At 64.8% G+C, this 27344-nt stretch overlaps 4 protein-coding genes across 15 annotated transcripts; 1 reads left to right on the plus strand and 3 right to left on the minus strand.

Annotated features, from left to right (window-relative positions):
- Positions 1 to 213: 213 nt before the first annotated feature.
- Positions 214 to 11773, minus strand: DMTN (dematin actin binding protein). 7 transcript variants are annotated; one of them, XM_056321660.1, is made up of 17 exons: positions 9516 to 9762; positions 5288 to 5351; positions 4917 to 4973; positions 4328 to 4402; positions 4001 to 4156; positions 3818 to 3862; positions 3606 to 3714; positions 3383 to 3439; positions 3161 to 3313; positions 2936 to 3045; positions 2742 to 2847; positions 2563 to 2627; positions 2419 to 2467; positions 2139 to 2146; positions 1847 to 1906; positions 1681 to 1761; positions 214 to 1591 (listed from the first exon to the last, which is right to left on the minus strand). In XM_056321660.1, exons 3-17 carry the CDS (start codon positions 4932 to 4934, stop codon positions 1478 to 1480), a joined length of 1206 nt encoding a protein of 401 aa, XP_056177635.1. In that variant the 5' UTR covers positions 4935 to 4973; positions 5288 to 5351; positions 9516 to 9762; the 3' UTR covers positions 214 to 1477. The 7 variants fall into 7 exon arrangements, with proteins under 7 accessions (XP_056177635.1, XP_056177633.1, XP_056177631.1 ...); XM_056321658.1 differs by lacking the exon at positions 2139 to 2146 and adding an exon at positions 4533 to 4692; XM_056321656.1 differs by lacking the exon at positions 2139 to 2146.
- Positions 11774 to 14554: 2781 nt separating this feature from the next.
- FGF17 (fibroblast growth factor 17) lies at positions 14555 to 20207 on the minus strand. The gene is given in 7 exon segments (XM_056321780.1): positions 14555 to 14602; positions 14604 to 14852; positions 15072 to 15178; positions 16252 to 16429; positions 18448 to 18484; positions 19966 to 20066; positions 20148 to 20207. Coding segments are annotated over 7 exon segments (780 nt in total).
- Positions 20208 to 21053: 846 nt separating this feature from the next.
- On the minus strand, positions 21054 to 24327 carry NPM2 (nucleophosmin/nucleoplasmin 2). Of its 5 annotated transcripts, none has more exons than XM_056321669.1 (10): positions 23759 to 24327; positions 22770 to 22852; positions 22590 to 22675; positions 22362 to 22481; positions 22183 to 22276; positions 21985 to 22112; positions 21686 to 21711; positions 21536 to 21572; positions 21257 to 21327; positions 21054 to 21119 (listed from the first exon to the last, which is right to left on the minus strand). In XM_056321669.1, exons 2-9 carry the CDS (start codon positions 22831 to 22833, stop codon positions 21283 to 21285), a joined length of 600 nt encoding a protein of 199 aa, XP_056177644.1. In that variant the 5' UTR covers positions 22834 to 22852; positions 23759 to 24327; the 3' UTR covers positions 21054 to 21119; positions 21257 to 21282. The 5 variants fall into 5 exon arrangements, with proteins under 5 accessions (XP_056177644.1, XP_056177643.1, XP_056177642.1 ...); XM_056321668.1 differs by having other exon boundaries at positions 21686 to 21714; positions 24117 to 24326; XM_056321667.1 differs by having other exon boundaries at positions 21686 to 21714; positions 23954 to 24326.
- Positions 24328 to 24831: 504 nt separating this feature from the next.
- On the plus strand, positions 24832 to 27279 carry PBDC1 (polysaccharide biosynthesis domain containing 1). Of its 2 annotated transcripts, XM_056321672.1 has the most exons (7): positions 24832 to 24891; positions 24974 to 25039; positions 26297 to 26356; positions 26452 to 26592; positions 26695 to 26806; positions 26979 to 27106; positions 27137 to 27279. In XM_056321672.1, the coding sequence occupies exons 1-6, from the start codon at positions 24874 to 24876 to the stop codon at positions 27089 to 27091; spliced, it is 510 nt and encodes a 169-aa protein (XP_056177647.1). In that variant the 5' UTR covers positions 24832 to 24873; the 3' UTR covers positions 27092 to 27106; positions 27137 to 27279. The 2 variants fall into 2 exon arrangements, with proteins under 2 accessions (XP_056177647.1, XP_056177646.1); XM_056321671.1 differs by having other exon boundaries at positions 26979 to 27271.
- The last annotated feature ends 65 nt before the right edge of the window (positions 27280 to 27344 follow it).

A 27344-nucleotide genomic window follows, 5' to 3' on the forward strand; every position in this document is an offset into this window, starting at 1 on the left:
GGGACCGGGGCAGCGCTGGCCCGGCTCGGCTCGGCTCGGCTCGCACACGCCCTGCGGGCCCCCAGCACAGCCCGGCCGGGGCGGGGGGGAGGCGGGGAAGGGCTCCACATCCTCCTCGGAGCACCATCGCCATCTGCAGGGACGTGGGGGCTGCGGGGAGGGGCGGGAGGGGGGGGGGATGCTGGCGGGGAAAGCAAAGCGGCAGAGCCAGGCTGGATAAAGCCATTTCACCTTTAATTGTAAGCAAAAAATCACTCTCACGCGGATTCTCCGACACCAGCAAATCAAATAAACTCTAACAAAACAGAGAAAGTGAATCACTGTAGTCCAGTCAGAAAACAACCCATATTTATATATATATTTATAGATATGTCGTTCGTAGAGTAGCAGTGAAAGGCAAGTATGGGCCAGTGGTTTCCCGATAAATTACATTCTTTACATCCCAACAAGGTCTAGCGGCTGGAAAAGTGGCTGGAAACAGAAACCGAGGAGCGTGGGGGGCCGGGGGTGCAGGGGCAGAGGGGTCCTGCCCAAAACGCGTGCCCGAAGAGGGGACGGGAGAGGTGGGAGAAGGGAAGGGGCTGCCTGGTGCCGAGCCCTGCCTGCACGGCCGCGGGGGGCCAGGCAGCGCTGCCCAGACCCCCAGGGCCGCGGTGCCCTTGTTCATCACCCCTTTGCTCTGCTGCATCCCCCTTCTGCAGTTAGAAATGCAGCAGGAGCTGCCCCCAGCTCCCCCCGCCCCCCCCCCGCCCCTCCCGGCCCATGCTCTGCCACCCCCTGCCCCATCCCGCAGTGCTCCATCTCGCCAGCATCCCAGCCCTGCCCGCCGCCAGCCCGGTGCCAGGCAGGTTTTGGCAGTGTACGTGTCCTTACGGCGCAGGAGGGACCCGGGGGGGTGTTAAAAGGGGGGCTGAAGGGGGGCAAGGTGGGATGCCTTTGCCTGGAGCACATCAGTCTGGCAGTGAGTCGGCCCCCGGGCTCTTCCCAAGTGTCAGGGTGAAGGCGTGGGGGGCAGAGGGGCACCCGGGGGGCAGAGGGGCACCGCAGGTGAGGGGGACGGTGGCAGCTGACCCCCAGGGAAGAGGGAAGCCCCCCCGCTGCCCATGCACCGGAGCTGGCATGCTCCTGGCCGGCCAAAAGCAGAGCCAGGCACTGCCCCTGCCAGCATGCCCAGGGGGAGAGGGGGGGGCACTCAGCACAGAGACGCCCCCCACACCTCCCCTCCTGGCTGAACCGTGCCTGCTCCAGGGCAGGGTCCTCCCCAAGCCCCATCACCCCGGGTGGCGGAGGCAGGTTCCAGCCCTCCAGCCCTCTTCCCCGCAGGAGGAGTGAGGTGGGGAGGGAAGAGCCGGGGGGGGGGTGGGGGTGGTGGGTGGGCTGGGGGAGAGGGGAGGGGGGGGATCCTAGTAAAAACCGGCTGAGAGCCCTAAAGCGGTTACACGGCGCGACACGGACTGAGCTCGGAGCCGAGGTGGGCTCAGAAGAGGAAGGCTTTCTTCTTCAGCTCGTTGCGCTTCCAGAGGGCCAGCTTGCTGAACTCCTCGGGGGGCATCTCAAAGACCCGCAGGAAATCCTCAGGGGAGAGGTGCCGCTGCGGGGGGTGGGGGTGGGAAAGGAGGGTGATGGGGTGCCGGGTTCCCCCCTCCGCACCCCCCCACCCAACCCCGGTTCAGCCCCTACCTCCAGCCTGGTCCTGTCCACGCCGGGCGGCAGCTTCACACGGCCTCGGTTCGTCACCATCAGCATTTCGTAGGGGTAGATCTGCAAGGTGGGAGGCGGGGGGGAGGCTGTGAGACCCCCTCCACAGCCCCCTGCCAGCCCTGCCCAAGCCCCAGGCCCCTCTCACCTTTTGCTCCAGCATGCTGGGCAGGGAATTGCCTCTGTCCATGCGCCCACGCTGGCCATTCTGAGGGGAAAAAGGCTGACATCAGCCACGACCCCCACCTCCCCAAAGGGCCGCCCTCTCCCACTCGAGCTGAAGCCAAGGTGATGGGCTCCAGCCTGGGGACCAGCACACCCACCCTCCCCACCTGGACCCATCACAGAGGGGGCCCCGGTGTCCGTCCGTGTCCCCCCCCACCCCGGCATACATCACCCTCTCACTGGGTCTCCGCGCTGGCAGCCAGACGAGCGCTTACCTGGAGGCCTGGAAAAGAGAGGGGAGCAGAACTCAGCCCTGGGGACCCCCTGCTCTGTGTCCGTCCGTGTCCCGCCCCCTGTCGTACCCCCCCAATACTCCCCAAGGTGATGACAAGCCCCAGAGAGGTGGTTTCCCAGCCTCTGCTGAGCCCAGGCTTGCCCCAGCATCCCCCATCCCTAGGGACACCCCCATGTCCCCTGGGACATCCCCACATCCCCCAGGACACCCCCGCATCCCCCATCCCCAGGGTGATCCCCACGCCATGGGCTGATGCTCACCCGGACTGCCCTTCTCACTGCCTGCCGAGCTGAACTCTGCCGACTGCAGCTGCAAGGGGACAGGGGACAGCATCAGAGCGGTGCCACCCCCAGACCCCATCTGAGGCCGTGTGGCAGCAGGGGGGTGGCTGCCTGCCCACTCACCCGGGTGAGGGTGCTCCTGCCAGAGGCGGGCAGCGAGGAGCTCTTGTAGCTCCCCATGTGCAGGGCTACAAAAGAGAGACACGGTCAGAAGCGCAGGCAGGGCTGGCAGAGGTGCAGGCAGACAGAGCCACCAGGTGGGGAAGGAATGGGATGGGATGCAGGAAGAGCATCCCACATACATGTGTGGAAGGGTGTCCGGTCTGGCAGCGAGCGTGTTTTTCTCCGGATGGGGAGAGATTTCTCCATCTCCTCCTTTAGGATCAGCTTCCCGAGGTTGGAGGTGACCTAGGGGTGATGGGGCACGGGTGGGGGTCACAGAGTCAGCACATCCCCAGCCCCTCACAGGGTCCTGCCTGCCTGCTCTCCCCCTCACCTTGCTCAGCTCCTGCCTCTGGAGCTCCCGCAGGTTCTTCATCTCCTCCGTCAGGTCCTCCTCCTCTTCCTCCCCTCTCTTAGAGGCCATCCGCTTCCTCCACTCCGTCTCTGGGGGGAAAGAGGGGACATTATATCCATCTCCATCACTCCCACGGGGTCTTGGGGAGGGGAATAACCCCCCTGGTGCAGCCCACCCCCTCGCCTGCCCCTGTTTCCCACCTACCCACGACGGCCAGAGAGGGGGGGCACGGCCAGTAGTCGGTCTCGATCTTGGCGGGCTGGTTGGGGTCTGGGGGCTGCGCCGCTGGGAACTTGGAGGATTCGATAATCAAGTCCTCTATGAGATGCTTCCCGTGGTGGGCGCTGGAATGGTGCTCTGTGGGATACCGGGGGGTGAGAGAGCATTCTGGGGTGCCCTGTCCCGTGGGACAGACACCCCCCTTACCTTTCTGCCTGTAGATTGGAGGCTTCTTGTATATGTTGAGCTCCGTCGTGTCGGTCTCTGCAAGGAAAAAGAAGCTTGGGAGCTGGGAATAGGCAGATCACAGCCCTGGAAATGGGCTCACCCAGACGCCCTGCCCGGACCCCCATGGTGGGGCTGGGGGGGGGCTGTGCTGGGGCTCAGGGTCAGGTAGTGCTGGAGGAGTCACGGTGCCAGGGGAGCTTACCGGGTCGGTGGAAGTGCTGCACGCTGCTGCGAGCCGAGCTGCTGCCCTGGCGAGAGGTGGGCTGCGGGGCGCTGCCGGGGGTCCGGCTCTCCAGCCACTCCCGGATGACCTGCAGGCAAGCGGGGCCGGTGAGCAGCAAGACCCCAACAACTTGGCATCACCCCCTCCTCCTCGGAGCCCCTGCGCACATCCCAAGTGGTGCCGGTACTCACCTCCGGAGATGGAGGAGGAGAGATGGATTTGGGAGACAGGGAACGCTGCAGAAGGCAAGAAGCAATTTATTCCAGCAACTCCACACCTGCCCTCTGGGACCCCTCTGTCCGGGGGGGCTTCTCCTCCACTGCCCCCCCCCCCAAAACACCCGGGGGATGCAGTCAGCCCCGGCGTGCCCTCACCTCTCGGCTCCGGGGTAGCTCCACATGCTCCATGAGCGAGTAGGTGAAATGGGGCTCGTAGATCATCAAGTCAGGGCGCTCGATGTCCAGGATCGCTTTGTCCTTGGGGATGGCGGCCAGGTCCTTGTAGCCCAGAACCTCATTGTCCATTTTGGCCTGGAAGGAAGGAAAAACACCTTCAGTTTTGGGTGCAGAAAGGGAACATTGGGAAACAGGGCTTTCCCAGGGCTGGCATCCTCCGTGGCCGCACCAGGGTGATGGAGAGGGCTCGGGGAGGTGACCCCATGGACGGAGGGATGTGGTGGGGAGACGTGAGTGGCCCCTCACCACAATGCTGGACGGCGATCCGGGGACGCTGGAACCGCGGGAGGAACAGACGCTCCCAGGGGAGGTCAGTGGTTGCTGGAAGGAAAAGAAGAGATTTTAGCAAACCTCATCCTCGGCATGGCCAGCCCAGGAAGGGGCTCGGGGTCATGGTCGGGACCCCGGGGCACGGCAGGGGGGCCCGGGGACACGCCTGTGCCCCATGGACCTCAGTGCAGCCAGGCAAAACGTCCTGGGGGCTGGGGTATTTCTGGATGGGTGCTGGGGTCTCCTTTGCTCCAGGGTTGTGGTTCAGGGCAGGGGACAGCTGGGAGGTGACAGTGGCTTGGCCAGGACACGTTGCCACTAGATGGTGCTGCCAGGCTGGGCTGGGAGGAGGAGGAGGATGAGGATGAAGGCAGGGCCCTGCTGGCAGCATCCCAGGGTGACTCTGCCTATGTCCTTGGCCACCAGCCCCTGCCCTTGACCACCAGCCCCTGTGTGCCTTCCCTAGGTGCAGGGCTACCCCCTGCCTGAATGGTCCCCGCACCCTGCCCACGGCACCCAGCACCCTGCCCACAGCCCCCAGCACCCTGCCCACAGCCCCCCTTACCTTCTGCAGTCTTTCCATTCAGCTGTGGGCTGGAGGGGCTGTGTCAGTCACAGGGTCCTGCATGGGGAGAGCGGGGGTTTGGGGGCACCACCAGGGTGGGCATGGGAGCACCCCAAGGTGCCCGAGGGCAGAGGGGCTGGGCAGAGCCCACCTCCCCATCACCCTCCTGCCCACAGGGCTGAGCCCAGCAGCCCCCCATGCACCGGACCCTAACGGGACAGGAGGCTTGCATGGCCCCGCCGTTAAATATTGATGGGCTGGCAGCAGGACAGGCTTGCCAGGGGATGCCACCGTCCCTGGGGTGGCTGAACAGCTCCACGTCTGCCTCGGGTCACGGGAGAGGCGCTGGGGCATGCCGGACCCCCACTCACCGCTGCCTCTGTGGCTCCACATCCCTCTGGGCACTAACGCCGGGCTGGGGCTCGGGTGCTGCCTCTGCAATGGAGATGAGCGAGGTGACAGTGGCTTGTAGGATGACAACGGTGCGAAGATCAGCCTGGTTCTCCCCCTGTCCCTGCACGGCCCCGGTGCCCGCAGCACCCTGCCCCGCTGCGTGCCGCCTCTGCCCGTGCCGGCTGCCGGCCCCGCTGCCCGGCGGCTGCTGACGAGCGCTGGCAAGCGGAGCAGAGGTAATGAAGCCCTTTGTCCACCGGCAGCCAGCGGCCTCGAGAAGGCTCCAGCAGCAGCGGGACAAGCGTGCTGTGCTCAGCCCCTGCCCCACAGCCCCCGGGCCTGAGCCCTCCCTGTGCTTTAAACCCACAATGCCACACACAAAGGGGAAAATTCCCCATTCTCCTCAAAACTTCTCCTTTCAGAGGGAAGGGCATGAGGAAAACCTCGTACAATCCAGGCAACAACAGCAACAGCAACGTGGAGCCTTCCAGGCTTAAAGCACCCCCCACCCCCCCCTCTCCAGCAGCCTGTGCAGGGCTGGGGAGATGCCACTGCCTCTGGGGACCCCCAGCCCCACTGTCCCCAAGTTTCACAGCTCTCAGCATGGATGCGGAGCCCATCCCTGTGGGATGCAGGGATGGAGAAGGACCAGATCTGACAAAGCCCGAAGCATCCTCCAGCTGCCAGCAGCCAGCCCGGCACGAGGTACCACCCTTGGCTCACCCCTTGGAGGGTCGATCTGGGACGAGGAGGCTCCGCTGGAGGCTCAGGGCGTGAGCTGCTCCATGCAGGCATCATCCCTCCTTTGAGACCACCCTGCTGCCAATAACCCCCAGCTTTGGCACTTGGGGGGTGGCCAACCTGCTCCCTCCCAGCCCTCCTGAGGGTCTGCAGGACTGGGTGCTGGCAGGATGGGCACCCTGGGCTCAGCACCGAGCGCAGTACAAGGCGGCATTGTCCGGGCGAGTGGCGGCTGCCCCACAAACCCATGAGCTCACACTTTCCAGCAGCAGAGCCAGGGCAGCCCCCCGCCTCCGGCTCGCACCCCATGGCGCCGGGGGGCATGGGTGGGCCGGGGGCAGGCGGTGGGGACACGGTGGCGGTGGCAGCGAGCAGATGGATGAGATAGCAAATAGCGGGAGGCAGAGGAAGCGGCAGAGGCTGGCGGGAGGGGGGGTGCAGGGACGGGTGGATGCGGATGCTGGCGGGGAAGGAAAAACAAGCCCGAGCCAGGGGTGCGGAGAGACGCCGTGACGGAGCCAAAGGGCTGGCGAGGGGTGCCGGGGCTGCACAACCAGCTCGGGTACTGTGCCCCCACCAGTCCCCTCGACACAGGGACACTTATCAGACGCAGACAGGGAGCCACCGCCCCGATGGCAGCCTCTCTCCCCATGGCAACCTCCAATCTCCCCAGCAGGTCCCCCACATGCTCCCTTGCTCACCCAGATAAGACCGGCCCGGCACGTGTTTGGGAATTTCCTGGCCAGGAGGGCGAGGGGGAGCAGGGCGAGGGGGGGTAACGCCATGCCCCCCTCCCGGGGTGGTGTTGCGGGTACTCACGGCGCTTCAACGGAGCGGGGAGAGAAAGGCGCTGGGCAGGGATTTACGGGAAGAGGAAGAGTGATGGAGGGAGGGATGGACGGACAGACAGACCGACCACGTGCTGACGGGGGCTCGCAGCGCTGCAGGGGTGTTGGCCCCCCCCCCCGTGTAGCACATCCCGGGGGGGCTGTGGGGAGGGCTGCCGCTGCAGCGGGAAGAGGCCAGTTCCCTCCTCCCCACCCCGAGGAAATCCGGATTTGACATTTCGCAGCCGCCAAAGCCATCAGCACCCGGCACCTGGGCCAGGGGCCAGGCTGCATGAGCCCCCTCGCCGCGGGGAGGAGGGGGGGAGCTGGCCAGGGAACCCCCAGCCTTCCTCCCCTCTCCCTCCTCCTCCTCCTCACTGCCTGCCTTGCCCTTGCCATCGTGCTGGGCACGGGCCCCCTGCTGCCTCCCGGAGCTGCCCCGGCTCCCCCGCCAGCAGCAGGGGAGGGCACACACGGCGGGGTCACAAGTTCCCAGAGCAGACGGTTCCCGCCAGCCCTGGGAACAGCATCCAGTGCTTCCCAGCCCAGCCCTGGCCTCCTCCTCCTCCCACTGCAAACCCCAAACAAACACAGCACAGGAGAGGCACCGAGCATCCTCCTCGCCTTGCCGGGGGGAAACCGAGGCACCGCCACACACGGGGCCCCACTGGCAACTCGATCGCAGCGGGGCCGAGCTGGCGGGGAGCACGTGGGTCCCCAACCTGCGTCTCACAGGTGTCCGGTTCCTTCCTTGTCCTGTTTTTCGCCCTTTCTCTCTGCGCCAGAGCATCACCCGGCAGAGGGGAGCAACCCTTTGGCTATTGACAGCCCATTGCTTCCGTGCCATTGCACCCTGCCCAGCACGGCTCCACCCAAGGGACACCTCGGTGGCCTTAAAAGCCACCAGCTGCCAGCGCCTGGCCCCTGGGATTTTTCCATCCCTTGGGGCAGAGGATGCACCCTGCCCATCTCCCTTCCCACGGACACAGGACTGCTCTGTGCCTCAGTTTCCCTGGCTGGGGAAGGATAGCAGCATTCTGTCCGCCCCGTCCAGGAGGGGATGGAGATGAAGGGGCATTCCCAGCCCCTCTGGCTGCTGGGGTCCCCCATCCACCCCAGCTGCTCTCCTGGCCCCCAGCCCTGCCAAGAGGCTCTGAGCCCCCCAATAAGTGCAGAGTGAGGATGCATGGCACTTGCCCTAAAGCTCCTGGGTGGGGAGGGGTCCATCCCTGGCCCCCCTGCATCGATGGCCACACCGCAGCCTGCTTCGGGCAGTGGTTCACGTGGTACATAATCTGGGATTAAAATGGGATTAGCCTGCTCATCCCGCACGCGAGGGGCCGGGAGGGACCCGCCGGGGGTGTGTGCGGAGGCCACGTCCCTCCAGGGGCTCCCAACATGGGTCTGGTGATGCCCCCAGCCCCCGAGGAGCCCCCAGCCCCAGGCACTGCCCCCGCGGGATGCCCTGCACTGAACACCCTGGGGTGGTGGGTCCCCATGTGCCCCGGTGCTGTGTGTGGGGGCCACCGCAGCGAGGCACCCACCTGGCAGGACGCTGGGCAGTGGGACGTGGCCGGGGGCTTGCTGGGGCCGAGGTGGCAGCTGGTGGCCCAGGTCTTCCTGGGAGAGGCTGGGCTTAGCCCTGCCTGACCACCGGCCATGCACGCCCACGGCCAGGAGCTGCCCCCCCAGGGAGGTGGGTCCATCCATGGCCAAGAACTGGGGGGCCAGGCTTTGTACCCCCCTTTCCACCCCCCAAGCTAGCCCCCCCGATGCTCTATGGCAGTGGAGGGATGGGAGTTTGGCCCCTCAGTGCCTTGCCAGTGGGGCTAGATGAGGACAGAAGGAGGGGGGGCTCTCCAAAATCCTATGCCCATGGCCAGACCCTGACCACGTGGCCCCACCACACCACACAGGGAGCATCACCCCCCTTCACAGTTTGCACCCGGGGGGCGTGCGATGGAGGTGTCCCGTGTCCCGCCCCCCCCAGCAACAACGCTGAGACCCCACAAACTCACTCCGCAAGTGGGGCTAGGAACGGCTGGGCTGCACGGATCTCCTGCCTTGGGCTACCATGCAATGTCCCCCAGGGAAGGGGGACAGGGGATGTCCATGCCCTGCCGGCAGCAGCCGAGCCCTGCTGGGGGGGGTGTGCCGGGGGGGCTGTGTGGGGTGAAGTGGGGTGCTGGGAGCACTGTGCTGCTGCAGAGGGGGATGTGGGTGGGAGCCACGCGGGGGGTGGGGGGTGGGGGGGAGTACCCCCGTTAGCGATAGAGCCCATGTCCCCACGTCCCCACCTTGGGTCACCGCCCTTCCTGTCCCCGCGGCCCCCCAGCAAGGGCAGCTGGCTTTGCAGTGCCAAGCATGGGGAGGGGCCATGGCCATAGCCCCCACGGAAAATGAAGGACAAGATGTGGGGCTGTCCCCAGCCCCCCCACCCCACCCCCCACCCCCAGGAATGGGAGCTACACAGAGCCAGGGGAGGGGGAGCTGCAGCACCGAAAGACAACGGGAAAGCAAAGGGCGGCCGATGCCAACCCCGACGAACCGGCCCACCCAGACCCCCCCCAAGCTGCGTGGCCCCCCACCCACAGCCACCTCCCTCCCCGGTCCCCACCGAGCCACCACGGCCACTCACCTAGGGATGGGGACACCGCATACCTCCAGCCTTGGGGAGCTGGCAGGCGGGGGGGGGGATACCCCTGGCCTCCTCTGCTTGCCTGGCTACCAAATGACCTCGTGGGCTGGCGGGCCAGCTGCCCTGGCTGCGGCCGAGCCACCGCGGGCGCGCTGCGGCGCGCATCCGAGAGCGTGACAGCCGGGCGTGGGAGCCTATCTCCCAGCCCCAGCACCCTGGCTGTGCCGCCCGCCGCACCGATAACCCATGCTGGGTGCTGGGTAGGGTGTGCGTGGGTGGGTGGGTGTGCACGGGTGGGTGCGTGGGTAGGTGGGTAGGTGGGTGGGTGCCGCTCGCCTCTCCCCACCTCTGCTGCTGGCTCAGTCCCTTTCCGAACAAGAGGAGAATTAGCCGGCATCATGACGAAGCAGTATTCGCTCCCGCCGGCTGCTCGCTCCCGCTCCTACCGCTTCCCCGGCACAAAGAGGGAGGAAAACATAAATAAACCCGGCCTGCCCGGCTACCAGAAATATCCTGGCTGGTGCTGAGGGTCCCCAGTACCCCCTCCTCCAGCCTCCCGCTGCAAACGGGGGATGCAGACGGGGACGGCATCCCTTGCTCCCCCTCCCCAGCTGGGGTTTTGGCACCTCCGAGCCCCACGGTGCTGAGCAGGGGTGCTGAGCACCCCATGGTGTGTAGGCTGGGCTGTGGTACAGTGGGTGGTGGGTGAGGATGGCACCTCCTGTCCAGCTCAACCCCCAGTCTGGGTTTGGGGGTGCTCTGAGGGTGGCACCCACTTCTTGCTACCGTGGGAGGGGAAACAGCAGAGATTTCCAACTCCGGGGCCAAAGGAGCCCAGCGAAGCCCTGGGGGCTGTTGAGCATCTGCTAAAAATTTAAGCCATGACCCCTGGAGACGCTGCCCTGCCCCTGGGCCCTGCCAGGGAGAGCTGCTGCCCCTCACATCCCAAGTCCCCCAGGTCCCCGGGGGCCACGGTCCAGCCCCAGCCCTCGGGCAGAGCCCCTGGGGCTCAGCAGTGGGGCTGGATGGGTGCCCAGGGCTGGGTTGGGAGCCTGCGGCCACTGCTGTGCCCCCAGAGCCCCTCGGCACGCAAGCCTGGCTAAGAACCCAGGCGACTGGCACGGGACTGGTGCCATGGCCGGACCCTCCCCAGGGGTGGCGGGGCTCTGTTTGTGCCGCAGCGCCGGGAGCTGGCGTTTATTCTGGGCTCTGTGTGGGAGAGAGCTGCCTGGTGACAGCAGCTCTGTTTCTGGGTCCTCTCCCCGACGCTGCGCTCGATGCTGTTTGCTGCCTCAGTTTCCCTCCTGGCGGAAGCAAGGGCCTCTGGATCCCCTAGATGCACATCCAGGGATGCATGCCCAGAGATGTATATCTGGGGGGGATGCACGCCCAGGGATGCTCATCTGGGGGGGATGCACGCCCAGGGATGTGCATCCAACGGGAAACATGTCCAGAGGGATTCACATCTGGGGGGGATGCACACCCAGAGACGCACATCTGAGGGGAGGCATGTCCAGAGGGAAGCACATCTGGGGGGGATGCACACCCAGAGACGCACATCTGAGGGGAGGCATGTCCAGAAGGATACATATCTGGGGGGATGCACACCTAGGAGGGATGCACGCCCAGAGGGATGCGTGCACACGCCCTTCAGTGCCAGCACCAGCCTGGCTCATTGGACCAAGAGCATCACGGCCTCAGCTCTGAGATGCCACCGTGCCCCCCCTCCCCACTGAGGGGGCTTCACCGGCCCCAGCCCAGCCGACAGCCACCCCCCGGGGCCGTGCCCATGAATAATCGAGACTGTGGCTGCCTCCCCCACGCTAACCCAGTTTCTCAAGCATGAAGATACAACTGCAGCGGCTGCTCAGCAGCTGCCACCTGCGCCCGGGGCTTCTCGGGTGCTTGAACCGGCCCTGGTACCCGCTGCAGGCTCAGCCCCCCGCACCACCAGCCCAGCACCCGTGGGTGCCTGGAGGGAGGGAGGAGTTTGGAAACGCACGTATCCTGCACCAGGATCTCGCACCCTCGCTCTCACCCACCGACAGCCAAACCCCGCCACGCTCGCCAGAGCCCCCCGTGTGCCCACCAGCCCCACAGGGTCACCCCTCATCCCAACGATGCCCTCCAAACCCAGGCAGCTGCCAGTCGGGCTGCTGGGGGGCTGGGGCGTGGGGGTAGAGAGTAGCAGGGCCCTACCTTCAAGGGAGCCCATGGCCCACCGCAGGCAGGTCCGCCTGTCCGCCGGGAGCCATGCCTGTGCCGAGCATCTCCTCCCCTGCGCCGCACGGCACGTTGCTACAGCGACCGCCTCCAGCCGCAACCGGCTGGAGCCGAGCGATGGAGGATGTGCAGGAGCCTCCTTCAGCCTCACTGAGTGATGGAGGATGTGCAGGAGCCTCCTTCAGCCTCACCGACCGATGGAGAATGTGCAGGAACCTCCTTCAGCCTCACCAACCGATGGAGGATGTGCAGGAGCCTCCTTCAGCCTCACTGAGTGATGGAGGATGTGCAGGAGCATCCTTCAGCCTCACCACCCTGTGGGACAGGGCTGAGGAGTCTTCCCGCAGCCCTGGGGGGACACACAGCCCCTGCGCCCCTCTGTGAGGCAGCTGCCTGACCCCAAATTGCCCCTGCTGCCCCACCGCAGGGCTGAGGGGTCTGCAGGGGACCTTGGTCTGGAGAAGCCTGGTGGCAGCAGCCCTGCGAGGGCTGGCCTGGATGTAGCCCACCTCCCCCAGGACACCAGCCCCTGCCTCCCCAGTGATGTTCCCAGTCCAGATCACTGGAGCGCTGTCAGGGCTGGGACCTATTGGGTACAAGCACCACTCGGCTGGGGATAGCAGTGGGGCAGGGAGCTGGCACCCATCACTTCTGCAGCGAGGTGGTTGCTCTGGGGAGCTGCCCTCACAGCCCCCCCCTTGCATCCTAAGCCCCCCGAGCATCCCTGGCCCCCCAAGCATCCCCAGCCTGCGGGAAAGCAAAGCCTTGGGAAAGGCTGGGTGAGACACCCTCCAGTGCACTTTCTGCACAGAGGACATTCCGGTCCCCACCTCCGCCCCCCGCCCCAGGTCTCACCTCAAAAAACAAGAAAGAAGCAGTGTGAGGTTTTTTTTTTTCTTCCCCGGCCATAATTAAAAAGGACTCACCCTTCTGAGCCCTTTCTATCCCGGGAGGTCGAGAAGAAAGAGAGGGGAGGAAGGGGAAAACCCTGAAAGAAAAGAGAGGAAGGGCTTGGGAAGGAGAAGAGAAGCGGGGAGGGGGGAAAGGGATGGGGAAAAATTAAAGCAGAGATTACACAAAGGGAACTCCTCTACCTTTGAAGCTTTGGCTAAATTGGGGAGGGGGCGGCGGGGGTAGGGAGGGTCCGGACCCAGTCGGCCCCTTTCTCAAAGCCCTCTCCTTTCAAGAATGTCTCGGATTCCTGTGGAAACAAGGAGCTGGGGCTGTGGGGCTGAAGGAAACGGGAGGGGAAAAAAAAATTACCCCGGCCGCTCGGCTAAATCCCGCCTGCCACACCTGGGCAGGCAGCGCCGGGCGCATTGTTCGGCCGTAATTGCTGGGTGTTGCATTTCTCTTCTGCTTTAAAGCTTCATTTAACTCAAACTGTTATAATTTTCTCCCCACTGCCCCCCCCCAGCTGTGCTCCCCCCATTGCATTATGCTGGCGGGGCTTTGTAGGGGCTGGGTGAGCCCTGGTTAAGGGATTACATCCTCCCTGCCACCTCCCAGGGCTTTGTCAGAGGGGAAAGCAATTACGGGGAGGGTGGGACGGCACGGGCTGGGGGCACCGAGCTCAGGGCCAGGTGGGACAGCCCTACTGGTGGCTGTCATCGGGTGGGTGAGCTGGTGGCCCTCAGCAAGGGGAGCAGCGGGTACTACACTGGGGGTGATGCTGTGGGTACCACACTGGGGGTGATGCCCTGTTCACCAGGATGCAGCAGATGCTCCTAGGACACAAACTGGGGGTTACAGACAGGGATGGGGGACACAGGGAGTCCCCTTTGGTGGCCACCTTCATCCTCCTGCCATGCAACATCTGTCCCTGAGCACTGGGTGCTTGCACCCCAGGCAGCTTGGGGTACCCTGTACCAAGAGGTACCCTGTATCCCCACCCCAGCAGACACAGAGCCTGTGGCAAAGCCTCAGAATGGGAAGGAAAACTCCCCCAGGCCCCATCAGTCTAGACACTCGCTTTTATTTGCCTCGGGGTTTCCTCCTTTACACAAATAAACTCCAAAGTCTAACTGTTTAGGCCTAAAAGTGACTCGTAAAGGAAACAGCAGAACTCATAAAAACACACAAACAACCAATCGAAAAATAAAAATAACCTAAAAGACAGTTTCTCTTTGGCCAGCAGAGCCTGGTGAGCACCCACGCATGCCCCCACACCACCGGCACCACCAGGAGAGGCACAGATCTTCCCCTCTAATAAATAAGAGAGACCCCATGGTCACGGGGATACAAGTGCTGGCCCTGGGGTCTGCATGCCTGGGCACCCCCACCTCCCCTCCAGAGCTGCACAGACAGAGGGACAGACAGACTGACACCCCATGCTCTCCATCACCTGGCTACTGGCAGTGCCACGCCATCCCTCGCAGGGGTGGGCTCTGCATCCTGCTCTGGCGCAGACATCCCGCAGACTCCTGGCCGGTCCCATCCATCCCTGGCCCTGAGATTTGGGCCTGTGGGGGATGGGAACATGTCCAGGGGGGTCCTAGATCTCAGGGGCATGGGGACAAGTCTCCGAGGGGAGTGGTCAAAGGCACTGGATGGTGAGTGTGGGTCCCATGGGATGCTCCGAGGATGAAGGGAGCCCAGCGTGGGGTTATAGACACCAGTGACCATGCCCAAAGCGTGCACTTCCCAACCCATTTGCGGTGCCCAAGAGGAGTATAAAAATAGAGCATCTTTAGAAAAGTGGGGAAGAAACAGTGCTGGAGTGTGCCGGGAGAAGGGGCAGAGTCTGGCAAGGCCAAAGGCTGCGAGGATGAGGAGGGCAGAACCTGGCGGGGGGCGAGTCCGGGGGCTGCCGGGCGTTATGTGCGTGGGCGAGGGGCGCGGGTGCGGCGGGTGCGGCGGGGTGGGCGAGGACGAGCCCACGAACTCGAACTGCTTCTGCCGCTCGGCGTTGTTGGGGAAGGGCAGCTGCCCGCGGTACAGGCGCTTGATGAAGTGGGCTTCCCGCTGGTTCTGGCGGCTGCGAGAGGCTTTGCGGGGCCGGCCTTTGCGGGTGAAGGCCATGTACCACCCCTCGTAGCGGGCGTTCTGGAAAGCCGTGTAGTTGTTCTCCAGCACGATCTCCGTGAAGATGCAATCCTTGCTCTTGCCGTTGGGCTGCGGGAGGAGGAGAGGGGTCCTTAGCGCCCGCAGGGATGGGGCTGGAGGCGTGGGGATGGGACCCAAGGGGTGTTGCCACCCCCCTGCCACTGTGACTGGGGACACGGGGACCAGCCTGGCTGAGCATCCTGGCTCCAGCTGCTCAGCACAGTGTCCGGGCTGAGCCCTGGGGATGGGGGACATGCAGAGGGTGAGCGCGGGGGGCTCGGGACTCACTTTCCCGATGAGCTTGCCCCGCTTGCTCATGCAGATGTACTTCTCGCTCTCGGCCCCCTTGATGCGGACGCGGCTCCCAAAGGTGTCCGTCTCCACGATGAGCTTGGCTGTGAGGGAGCAAGGGGAAAGTGTCCCATGGGGGCCATGGCACCCCCCAACCAGCTACCCGTGCCCAAACCACCCCGTCCCCTTCTCGCTGATGCCATCTCACCTCCCTGCCCATCACCGGTGGGGCCAGGAGGATGGCGAGCCCCTGCAGCCGGGGCAGGGCAGCCCTTGCCGGGGGATGCTCCCCAGCCATGATGCTAAAGGGCTTTTGTTAAAACCCAGCAGAGTCAAACCGGGTGTTTGATGAAGGCGCCGGAGAGAGCAACGGCCCCTTCCTCCCCCCGCCCGCCTCGGCACATCCGCATTGTCGGCGATTCAATGGGTTCTCCAGGGCTAGACCAAGTCCAGCACCCGGCGGGTTAATTATCCTCGTCCTCATTGTTTCTCTACAACACAGCGGTGGCTGCAAAGGTTGGAAGCTGACACTGAAACCAATGACCTCGGCGGGTCCCGCGCTCGAGCCGGCAGGGAGAGTTCAGGGAAAGACCTGGAAAGGTGGTGAATCAGCCTCGCCGGTCACCGGGCTTTGAAAAGCCTTTCCCGAAGCTTTTAGATGCTGGGAATGCCAGCTTGGCCTTTGTGGGGCTGTGATGCCCATCAGCGTGGCGTCGAGGCTGGAACTCCCCAGCAAACCCCCCCAGGGAAAAGGTGCTGTGGCCCAAGTGGGCTCTGTCCCAGCGGGCTGCCCATGGTGCCCGCCACATGTCGGTATTTTAAGAGGCTGATGCTGGGCTCGGGTGATTCTCCTCCAGGAAAAGTTGCCTGTCTCACGGCGGGAAGAGATTAGAAAGCAAAAGCCCTAAATATAGGGCTTAAGTGCTGCAGGCTGCCAAAGAAACGCATGATTTTTGGAAGTTTTGAGGTCAGGGCTGGCTGGTTTGGAGCCGTGCCCTCACAGGAATTATCCGGGGGATTTGGGGGTATAAAAACCAACCAGCTGGGGCAATTAAAACCTCCCCACGCCCCCTTTCCCCCTGCAAAAATCCTGTGGGAAGAAACATTTCCAGCCCTTCCATCAGCGTGCTGTCCCGGGCCGCAGATGGACCCTCCCGTGGAGCCGCCAGCCCCTTACCAAACTTGTTGCCGTCCTCGGCGGTGGCGGTGATCCGTTTGCCGTTCACCTGGACGTGCTTGCCACTGGTCCGGCTGTAGAGCTGGTACTCCCTGATCTGCCGTCGGCTCAGCTGGTCGGTCATGGCGCCCTGGTCCCTCACGTACTGGTTAAAATTAGGAGACGGTTGATTCTCCCCCTTTGTTTACAAAGGGAAAAATAAAATCAATTTGTTTTGGACAGCCGATGGCAAGGGGATGGAGCGGGGAGCCCGGCGGGGCAGGAGGGCTGGGGTTGGCCCCGGGGAGGGGCACCGAGATCCACCCGCCACCCCGTCTGCGGGCGAGGGAGGGCTCCCAGCCATCACCAGCCAAGCTGGTCCCCTTTCAGCAGCAATGAAGGCACCGAGCAGATGCTTTGGACCACAGAGCGACTGGCACAGCAGGCAGGGAGAGGCAGAGACTTTGCTTTTCATCCCTCACCTGAGGATGCAGGGTCTCGCAGGGAAGGATGCTCTCCTCCAGGCACAGCGACCCTTCCCCCGGGAGCGGGGTCTTGCTGCTGCTCCTGGCCATGCCCCGGGGCCAGCTGGACACTCAGTAGCATCCCCTGCTCCCAGGCAGGTACTGGGACAGGCTGGGATGCAAGAGCTGATCTTGTGAAAAACCCACTGGGTCCCTCCTGGGGGAGTGAGACCCACCTAAAGCCGGGCTGGGTGTCCCAGGAGCAGAGCTGTCCCCTCCTGGTCCACCCCAGCACACACCCCTGGGGCCGGGGGAATAAACACTTCGCAGACCCGAAAGAGCTCCCTGGCTTATGCTAACGGGGCAACACAAACAAACAAGGGTTATTGTATGGCAAAGAGCATCTAATTACTGCAGATGAGCTGGGGAGGGGGGATTAGTGCTGGTGGTCAGCCCCTGTCACCGCACCGGACTCCAGCCAGCTCCTCTCAGGATGCGTCTAAGAGAAAACTTGGTTTAATCCCTGGTGGAAATGGGAAGCGGGGCTCGGGGCAGCACCGCAGCCAGCTGAGCCACCCAGGGGACACCGGCCCCAGCCCCAAAACCAGCTCAGAAAGGGCTGTGGGCAGGGGACGTGCTCGGGGAGGGGGGGGGGGGGGCACCTGGGGAGTATTTGTGGTCTGGTTGCCCAGTTTGGGGTGCTGGCATCACCCAGGACCTGCCTCCCTGCATCCCCTGGGCTGCAGCATCACCGCTGGGTGCTAAGCCCGGCACGGGGGGACCCGGCCCTGCCTGCTCTTGCAGGGGGGAGCAGCGGGATGGTGGGGGGGCACTGCTGCCCCCCACCACCTTTGTGTGCGCCTGGGGACTCATTTCCTGCCAGGATCTACTTTAAAGCCTTTGGGGCTGGCCAAGGAGGTGGGCTGGGGGGGCGGCCCCTCTCCATCAAAGGCGGTTCCCTTCCCCTCTCATTTTCAAAGAAATAAAAGCATTTACCTTGGGAAAAAGAAAAAAAAAAAGGGGGGGGGGGGGGGAAGAAGAAAGGTCCCGAGCACGTATTAAGGCTGCTGGGGCCGGCAGCTACGGAGGTTTTGTTCGGGCTCTGGAGCAGAGGGTGCTGATATGGAACAGTGCATTTTAATAGCCGCTGTCTTTCTAAAGCGCACAAAAAGGAACGATGCAGCCTGAGAGGGTTGGGGGAGAGGGGAGGGGGGTGTTGAACCTCACACCACCCTGGTGGGGGGACCAGAACCTGCTCTGCCCCGTTAACCCCCTCGGCAGCCGGCCTCGGCGCGAGCGAGGGCAGCACCCATCGCCGACAGCTCAAGGCTGACGGACTCGGCACATCCCACCCCGAGCCAGGCTGCAAGAAATGTATCGCCTGGCTCGGGAGGGCTTCCCCCTGACCTTGCCCAGGCCCTCCGAGGAGCTGGGAAACTGGGGTGGGGGGGTCCGAGGAGGACGCACCTCCCCATCGCAGCCCCCAAGGCCAGTGCTGATGGGCACAGCCAGCTCCGGTGCGGACACAAGCCCACGGGCACCTTGGCAGCATCCTTCCCCTCCCCAGAGCTGGGTACCACCTGGGGCAGGCATGCACCCCCTCGGCCCCCGGGAAAGCCCCCCGCCAGAGCAAAGGGCATCCCCTGAAGCAAATGGTTATGGCTCAGCGGATGGCAGAGCAGGTGCCTTCACCCAGCCCGGCTCAGCGGTGCAGCCAGATGTGCCACGGGGTTAGTAAAATACATCCACCTACCTGGGTCTGACAGGAGAACATCAGGAGCTGGAAACATCTGCAGCAGAAGACAAAAGAGAAAGGGAAAAAACCGGAGTGTTTTGTTCGGGGTTAGTTGTTTTCTCTTCGCCCCCCCGCACCCCGAGGAATAGCCGTGTCTAACGGCACCAAGAATAAACTACTGATAAACCCGGGTTGCAAAGAATTGCAACAAGCGGCGCGCAGGGCTTACATGGAGAGGTTCTGCAGGCTGATGGGCTGCATGGCGCTCCTCGAAGCCCCCCAGACAGCGGCATCAAACGAAGGCACCGCGCAAGGGCTGGCTGCAAACCTGCCCTCCCTCACCGCCGGCACATCCCCGCCGGGGCAGGGAAAGCCACGGAGCAGCCCGTCCCCTCCTTCCTCGGGTGATCCCTGCGCTTGGGGTGGGCGAGGGAAAAAGTGGGTGAACCCCAGGTTGCCGCCGCGCTGGCGAGCCCACGTGTGATGCCAACGCCTGCAGAGCAGCGGCGGCGACGGAGCATGGGGGAGGCAGCGGGGGTCAGGTCCTCTTCTCCTCTTCCTCCCACCCTGGGGACCGAGTGTCCTACGCCTTGGGGGCATCCAGATCCATCCTGTCCCCTGCGCCCCCACCCCATCAGCCTCCAGTCCTTGGGCTAGTTTTGCATCTCCCTCCAGCAGCAGCTAGCGGGAAAGGTGGCTGCAGGCAGGGCAGGGCTGCCCACCACCAAGGGCAGCATCTGCAGCCCCCCGCTCCATCGAGCCGGCAGCACCCTCCCGGTGTCGGCCTGGGGATGGGAGGCGGGTGGGCGACGGACCAAGCAGCAGCCTTTAAAGGTGGGGGAGAGCCTGTGCAAAGAGGGGCCGGACCTCTCCTGGGAGACAGCAGGGACTGCGGAGGGAAGGAGGATCAGCCCTAGCAGGGGCCAGGGCAGGAGGAGGGGACGGGGAAGGCAAGGGGGGGGAGGCTCAGCTGCTCAGGGTGTCCCCATCCCTGGGGGTTGCAAAGCCCCCCGCCTCACCCCACGAGGAGGATGCCAGGGCACAGGAGATGGAGGGGGTGACACTATGGGGCATGGTGATGGTACCAGGAGTGGTACCTGCTGTGGAGAAAGCCACGCCAGGCCTCAGGGAGGGATGCGCTGGCATGGAGGATGCTTTTTGTCACCCTCCTTTCACCTGGTCCACGCATCACGCAAAGGAAAGTGCCACAGGGGGTTTTAACCAGCTGGTTTAGTGCTGGGGGACTCTGGGGTCATGTCACAGCCCCCCACTCACCCACCAGCAGCTCCCTTCTTCCCCCTGCCCGCTCCTAGCCCCATCGGGTATCAATACCCCATCAGGAGGGGGAGGCTGTGCACCCCGCCACACTCCATTTGCTCAGCCAGGGAGGTGCTAAGTGCCTTATAAATACCCCAGCAGGGAGCTGGGGTAATGCCTTGGGGGGGTAAAACACCACTGTGGGGTGCCCTGGGTGGGGGGATAGGGGGTGGGGTGGGCAGGACAAGGGATAAGGGGTTTAGTACAAAAAGCAATTGCCTCCATGCTTGTGCCTCAGTTTCCCCATCAGGGCAAGGGAGGGGGTACCAGGCCCCACGGGAAAGGCATGATGGAGAGCAGCAGGGTACCCACCCCCCCACCTGCAGGAGGGTGAGGGCCTGATTCAGAGCTAATAACCCAAATTAGACCACCCCCCCACCCCCCCCCCGCTGCCTTCTCACCTCCTGGGCCAGGAATTCAGCCCAAAACACAGTTCGCAGCCCCCCAATAACCACAAGCATGGTACCCCCCGACTCAGGGATCCCCTTCCACCCCCATCCCTGGGGCTCAGCATCCCTGGGGTGTGCAGGGCAGGGCTGTGCCTGGGCCCCTCCAGCTGTGGGGATGATTGATGGCTGTGGAACCATCATCACCCCTGCTATGTCCCCCCCCCAGGTTTGGGGCAGAGGGTCCTGGGGAGCTGTCAGCACACCAGTGGGGGGGCTGGCTTGTGCAAGCAGCCCCTGCGGGGCGAGGAAAGGCTGAAGGGACAGGGCTGCCTGTCAAAGCCTCCTGCGTGTGGCCCTCAAGCAAGGGACTTTGGGGACCGTGTCCTGTTCCCTCCCCAGCAAAGCAGCTCCCCAGCTCCACCCTGAACAGGGCACCCTGCTCCCCGCAGACAGCGGCTGACCTGGCCCCATGTCCCCTCCTGCCCTAGCATCCCCCCCCCCAGCCCTGTGCCCCACACCTGGAGCAGACTAAAGCCTGCCTTTGTGGCAGGCTCAGCTCCCCTCTCGGAGCCAATCTGAGACACAGCAGCCCCCTGCATGCTCCCGAGGGGTGCCGGACCCTCCACAAATACCTGCTGCCTCCAGACCAAGGCCAGGTCAATGGGTTATAATCATCTCCCTGCTGCTCGGTAATCCCCCTTTGTCTCCTATTCACAAGCAACACTTGTTACCCTGCGCAGGACAGTGGGTAGGGGGGCTGCCGCCAGCCCCCCCAGCCCGAGGGGAAGGATGCTGCCAAGGCAGGCAGCACAGGGGAGCCCGGGCAGTGGGCACAGAGCTCTGCACAGCCCTGGGGGGGGGTGGGGTGGGCAGGAGCAGCCCCCTGGCCAGGATCCAACCCCAGCATGGAGAGCCAGGTGTGCAAAACAGCCTTTATTGGGGAAGGGCAACACCAAAGCAGCAGCTTTCCAGGCTCTTCTGCACCTGGAAGGGAAGGAGAAAGGGTTTATGCGCAGGTAGCCCCAGCTGACCCCACTCTGGTGAGAGGAGGGCGCACACGGGCCCCCTCCCAGCCCCATAGGGACCCTTGCCCTCAGCCACCCCATCCCACCGCCCTGTACCTGGCCAGGTTCCTCCACAGCTCCTGCTACTTCTTTGCTGCTGCCTTCCTGCCCCGGCTGGCTCCTCGCCCCTGTGGGGACAGGGCTGTGGCTGAGCCCAGGGAGCCCCCAGCCCTGTGTTTCTCCCCCATTTTTTGAGTTGAGCAGCCAATTAGCACCAACATCAGCCCCCTTCCCTGCCCAAGAGCTCCCAGCCCTGGGTCAAGGAGCGTTAAGCCAGACACCTGGCTGCAGTGGGGCAAGCAGGAGATGCCGAGGGACACCCCAGCTGGCTCCTACCTTGCTGGGAAGGGGATCCTCAGGGGAGATGCTGTTCCTGCTCAGGAGAGAAGGGCAGGGCTGAAATTAGGGGTGCAGAGTCCCAGCAGCACAGGGGACCCCTTGCTCCATGGCAGCGCTGGGGCATGCTTTCCCCTCCATCATACTCACAGCTCATCCTCCTTCTCCAGCCTCCTCTTCTAGGGAGAGAGAGAGAAGATGGAGACAGCAGGGCCAGGCATGTGCGGGCAAGACGGGGACTTGCTACGGAGCCTGTGACTCTTCCTCCCCAGGGATGAAGATCACAGCTCATCCCCATTACAGAGAGGGGTTTGGGCCACAGAGCAGCCTGTCCCTGGGACTGGGGCATGGTGAAGCTCCCAGCAGAGGAACCTGCATCCCTGTCCCCCTCCCCACCACAGCACAGGGACCCCTCTGCATGGCACATCCCCAGCCGAGCGGGTGCTTACCTTGGCAGCGTTGCCCTTCTTGGCAGCTTGGCCCTTGGGGGGCTTCTCAGGGGACTCTGGTGGTTCCTCTTCCCCAGAATCCTCCTCTTCCCCTTCTTCCTCCTCATCCCAGGTCAGGTTGGGCACCACTGTGGGAGAGCCTGGCTAAGCCCCTGCCCCTGGGGAGGGGTCTCAGGGCAGTGGTACCCTGGTACTCACTGGAGACATGCTGCCCGCTGATGTAGACGGGGCCGGAGCCGGCTCTCAGGTGGAAGGTGACCGGAGGTGTCAGCTCCACTCCCACCATTGTGGCCTGGAAGAGAGGAGGGTGGCAGCACCCACCAGCAGCAGCCCCCCACCCCCACCCCGGCAGCGGGGCCCCTACCCTGGGCACTCACCATGGGCAGCACGGATGGCTTCAGCGTGCAAACAGGCACCGGGGCATGAGCATCCCCCTCCTCTGCTGGCACGATCTCCACCACGTGGAACTCATCCTCTGCCATCTCCCCCAGGCAGATCTTTGGGGATTGAGAAGAACATCCCCCCCCTCGTGACCCCCACGGCACCCAAACAGCCCTCAGGCAGGACTGCCGGGGGGGGTGGGGGGTGGGACAGGGACCACCTACCGTCCGCAGGGCCAGTTGCTGCTCGCACCGCCATTCCTCCGGCACTTGGAAGGTGTAGGAGTCCTGCTTGCTGCTCAGCTCACACCCTGCGGGTGGGGGGTGTCGGTGCGGGGCTACCCCGGGGGGAGGGGGCGGGGGGGCAGCCCCCTAGGGAACCCGCTGGGGGGACCGGGCACTTACCCCAGATCAGGGACACGGGTTTCTCAGATCTGCTGTCAGCATCAGCGCTGTCCGTAAGGGACATGGCTCAGGGATCCCTCAGCCTGGGGAAACACACAGCGCTGCTCTGCAGGGACCCCCTGGGAGGGGTCTCCCCAGCTCCCCCCCCCCCCCCCCCCATCACTTTGTCCACAAGAGCAACACAGCACTAAAAAAAAAACAAACCAAAAAAAACCCCCACCAAACCAAAAAAACCCAAAACCAGCTCACCCCACAACACCAAACCAAGCACCAGCAGCCACCAAGCACCAGCAGCACCCACCACCTGAGCAGCTTTTAGAGGCAGAGGAGCCCCCACCCACTTGCCCACCCACCCAATTAGCACCCTGGCCCTTTCCACCTTAAATGGCAACAGCCCCTCAAGGGCAATGAGACCCCCCAGGTGTGGGTGAGCTGGAGCCCTGCCCGCCCTGGCCACCGAGCAGCCCCTTCGTCTCACCCCAGGGTGGGGGTCCCCGCCGTGCCCCTGGTCCCATAGCACCCAGGTGCCGCGGTGCTGGGCAGGGGGTCCCGCCACCCCACAACGGTGGCAGGAGAAGCATCAGCTTCGTACCCCGAGCGACCCCTGTGAGTCCCAGCCTGCAGTGGGGAGGGGGCCCGGGGGGCTGCTGTCCCCCCCTGATGTCCCAGCCCTCAGGGAACAGGCTGCTGGGGGCACAGCCCTGCCCCGGGGGTCTGCATGTCACCCTGGCGTGCCATGGGTCACCTTGCCCTGCTGTGTGCCACCCCGGCGTGCCATGGGTCACCATACACTCCTGTGTGCCACCCCTGTGTGCCATGGGTCACCTTGCCCTGCTGTGTGCCACCCCGGCGTGCCATGGGTCACCATACACTCCTGTGTGCCACCTCTGCATGCCATGGGTCACCTTGCCCTGCTGTGTGCCACCCCAGCGTGCCATGGGTCACCATACCCTGCTGTGTGCCACCCCATGTGCCATGGGTCACTGTACCCTGCTGTGTGCCACCCCTGCGTGCCATGGGTCACCTTGCCCTGCTGTGTGCCACCCCTGCATGCCATGGGTCACCATACCCTGCTGTGTGCCACCCCTGCGTGCCATGGGTCACCGTACCCTGCTGTGTGCCACCTCTGCGTGCCATGGGTCACCTTGCCCTGCTGTGTGCCACCCCTGTGTGCCATGTGCCACCTTGTAGTGCCGCAGGTTCCCATGCTCTGCCATGTGCCACCCTGCCCTGCAGCCTCTGCCATGTGCCACCCCAGTGTCCCGTGGGTCCCTGTGCCCCGCCACTGCTGCCACGGGCCCCTGGGTGTGCCATGGGCCACCATGTACCGATGCTCCTGCCACGGACCATCGTGTCCTGCCACGTGCCACTTCCCTGTGCCATGGGTGCCCGTGCTGTGCCAGGTGCCACCTGTGCTGGGCACCCTCTACGCTGGCCCCGCATGTCCCTGTGCTCCATGTGCCCCTCTTGTCCCCCTGCCCTGCGTGTCCTGGTCCCCATGTTCCCACGCCCACTGTGTCCTTGTGCCTCCCGTGTCCCTGCTGCCCTGCGTGTCTTGGTCCCCCGTGTCCCCCTGTCCTCTCGTGTCCCCCTGCCCCGCACGCCCCATACCCCAGTTCCCTCTGCCCCACGTGTCCTGGTCCCCTGTGTCCCTCGTATCCCTGTGCCCCCCCAGTCCCCGTGCCCTCCACCCCGTGTGCCCCGGTCCCCCGTGTCCCCCTGTCCCTGTGCCCCCCTGTAATGCCCGTGTCCCCCCGGTCCCTGTACCACCCCATGTCCCCCTGTCCCCGTGCCCCCCGCCCCTCGTGCCCCGGTCCCCCTGTCGCCATGCCCCCCCGTACACCCCGTGTCCCCCTGTCCCCGCGCCCCCCTATCCCCGTGCCCCCCGTCCCCGTGCCCCTCTCTTGTCCCCCTGTCCCCGTGTCCCCCGGCCCGCGTGTCCCCGTGTCCCCCTGTTCCCCCGTACCCCCCGTACCCCCCGTGCCCCGCCGGTCCCCCCCGTGCCCCGGTCCCCCGTGGGCGCAGGCGCGCGTGGGCGGGGCCGCGGCGGCGCTTCCGGCAGCGCGGGGCTGTCGCTGTCGCGGGGCTGTCGCTGTCGCCGGCGATGGCGGCGGCGGGACTGGTGGGGCCGGGGGGGCCGGGGGGAGCGGGGGGCAGGGGCCGGGGTCCCCCCGCCGCTCCCTCAGCAGCTTCTCCCCGCGCAGGGACCCGGCGAGGCCGCCGCGGCCGCTCACGCGCTGTCGCTGCCGGCCGAGGCCTTCGGGAACGATGTGAGTGCGGGGGGGCGGGGTCCCTGCCCGGGGGGTCCCTGCCCGGCGGTCCCTGCCCGGGGGGGTCCCAGTCCTGGGGGGTCCATGTCCCGGGGGTCCCTGCCCCGGGGATCCCTGCCACAGGGGGTCCCAGTCCTGGGGGGTCCCTGCCACGGGGTGGTTCATGTCCCAGGGGTTCCCTGTCCCGGGGGGTCCCTGCCACAGGGGGTCCCTGCCCCGGGGATCCCTGCCCGGGGGGTCCCAGTCCTGGGGGGTCCATGGCCTGGGGGTCCCAGTCCTGGGGGGTCCCTGCCCCGGGGGGTCCCTGCCTTGGGGGTCCCTGCCTTGGGGGTCCCTGCCCGGGGGGTCCCAGTCCTGGGGGGTCCATGGCCTGGGGGTCCCAGTCCTGGGGGGTCCCTGCCCCGGGGGGTCCCTGCCACTGGGGGTCCCTGCCCGGGGGGTCCCAGTCCTGGGGGGTCCATGGCCTGGGGGTCCCAGTCCTGGGGGGTCCCTGCCCCGGGGGGTCCCTGCCACTGGGGGTCCCTGCCCCGGGGGGTCCCTGCCTTGGGGGTCCATGTCCTGGGGGTCCCTGCCACTGGGGGTCCCAGTCGTGGGGGGTCCCTGCCACGCGGTGCTTCATGTCCCAGGGGTTCCCTGTCCCGGGGGGTCCCTGGTCCCAGGGGGTCCCTGTCCCAGGGGAGTCCATAGCCTGGGGTTTCTCGGTCCTGGGGGTTCCCTGTTTGGGGGGGGGGGGTCCTTGTCTTGGGGTTTTCCATATCCCATGGAGTCCCATCCCAGGGTGCTCCATGGCCCGGGGTGGTCCGTGTCCAAGGGGGTCCCTGTCCTGTGGTGTCCCTGTCCTGGGGGGGTCCCAGTCACAGGGGGTGTCTCTGTCCCGGCAGAGGGTTCCAGCCTTGGAGGATCCCTGTCCTGGGGGGTCCCTGTCCCAGCAGGGGGATCCCAACGCAGGGCGAGGGTCCTAGCCCAGGGGGGCTCCCAGCCTCAGGAGTCCCAGTCCTGGGAGCCCCCAGCACCGAGGGGGTACCAGTCCCCACTGGGGGGGGTCCCATGCAGATGGGATGCTTTGGGGTCTGCAGGTCCACAGCCTCACCCACGAACCCCCACCGCAGCCATGCCGGGGGTCTGCCTGGCCACAGACCATCTCTGCCTCCACCCCCTCCCTTTGCCCCCACTCGCTTCCCCCATGACCCCCAAGGGGAGGGGAGGACCCCCCCTCAAAGGCAGAGCGATGCCTGACCCCCCCTCCTGCCTTCGCAGCCCCGCGTGGAGCTGGCCTGGGCCATGAGAGCCCACCAGCACGCCCAGGTCTACTTCAATGTAAGTCCCAGGGGGGGTGTCAGAGTGGGGGGGGGGGGCCTTGTTGTGGGGGGTGGGGGGGCGGAACTGGTTAAATCTTTAATCTTCCCACATAGCTCATCTCCTCCGTCGACCCCAAGTTTCTAAACCTGACCAAAGTTGATGACCAGATCTACGGTGAGTTCAGGAAAACCTTCAAGGATCTTAAAATCGACGTGCTCGACCCCGAAGAGCTGAAGTCGGAGCCGGCCAAGGAGGTGGGTGGGGAGCGGGGGGTGGGGACGGGACAGGTGAATTTTGCTCCCCCCCCGCCCCCCCTCCCTGGGCTCCAGGGATGCTGACGACGTTTCCCTCCCTAGAAGTGGCGGCCGTTCTGCCTGCGCTTCGAGGGGGTGGTGGAGGATTTCAACTACGGCACGCTGCTCCGCCTGGACTGCCGCAAGGACTACACCGAGGAGAACACCATCTTCGGTGAGAACACCGCTGGCACGGCACGGCACGGCACGGCACGGCACGGCGAGCCACCCTCAGGCTGCCACCGGCCCCATCCCTGCTAGAAAAAGGGCGCACAAGGCAATGGGAAGGTTCAAACCACAGATCTGCTCTTTTTTTTTAAAAGAAGTTTTTTTTTCTCTTCTTTTAGCCACCAGAATCCAGTTTTTTGCCATTGAAATCGCCCGGAACAGAGAGGGCTGGAACAGCGTCGTCTACAGCAGTGCCAGGCAGCCGGTGGCCAAGGAAGCGGCGTCGGGGTGATGGTGGGATGTTCACCTGGTGCCGAGCCCCAGGAGGGGCAGAAAACCCCCTGCCCCACTGCTGGCAGGGTCTCGGGGTGTGGGGGGGCAGGGCTATACCCACCTTCCCCCCTCCTCCAATTCAGACTCCCATTTGCAGACTGTAAATAAATGCTTTTAAAAAACAATTAAAAAAAAATACAAAAAAATTTAAAAATTCATTCCTTGCACTGCAGGTGTGGAAAGGGTCATTCCCTGGAACAATCCGCTTTGAT

Source organism: Falco biarmicus, chromosome 18, assembly GCF_023638135.1.
Source record: "Falco biarmicus isolate bFalBia1 chromosome 18, bFalBia1.pri, whole genome shotgun sequence".
NCBI lineage: Eukaryota > Metazoa > Chordata > Aves > Falconiformes > Falconidae > Falco > Falco biarmicus.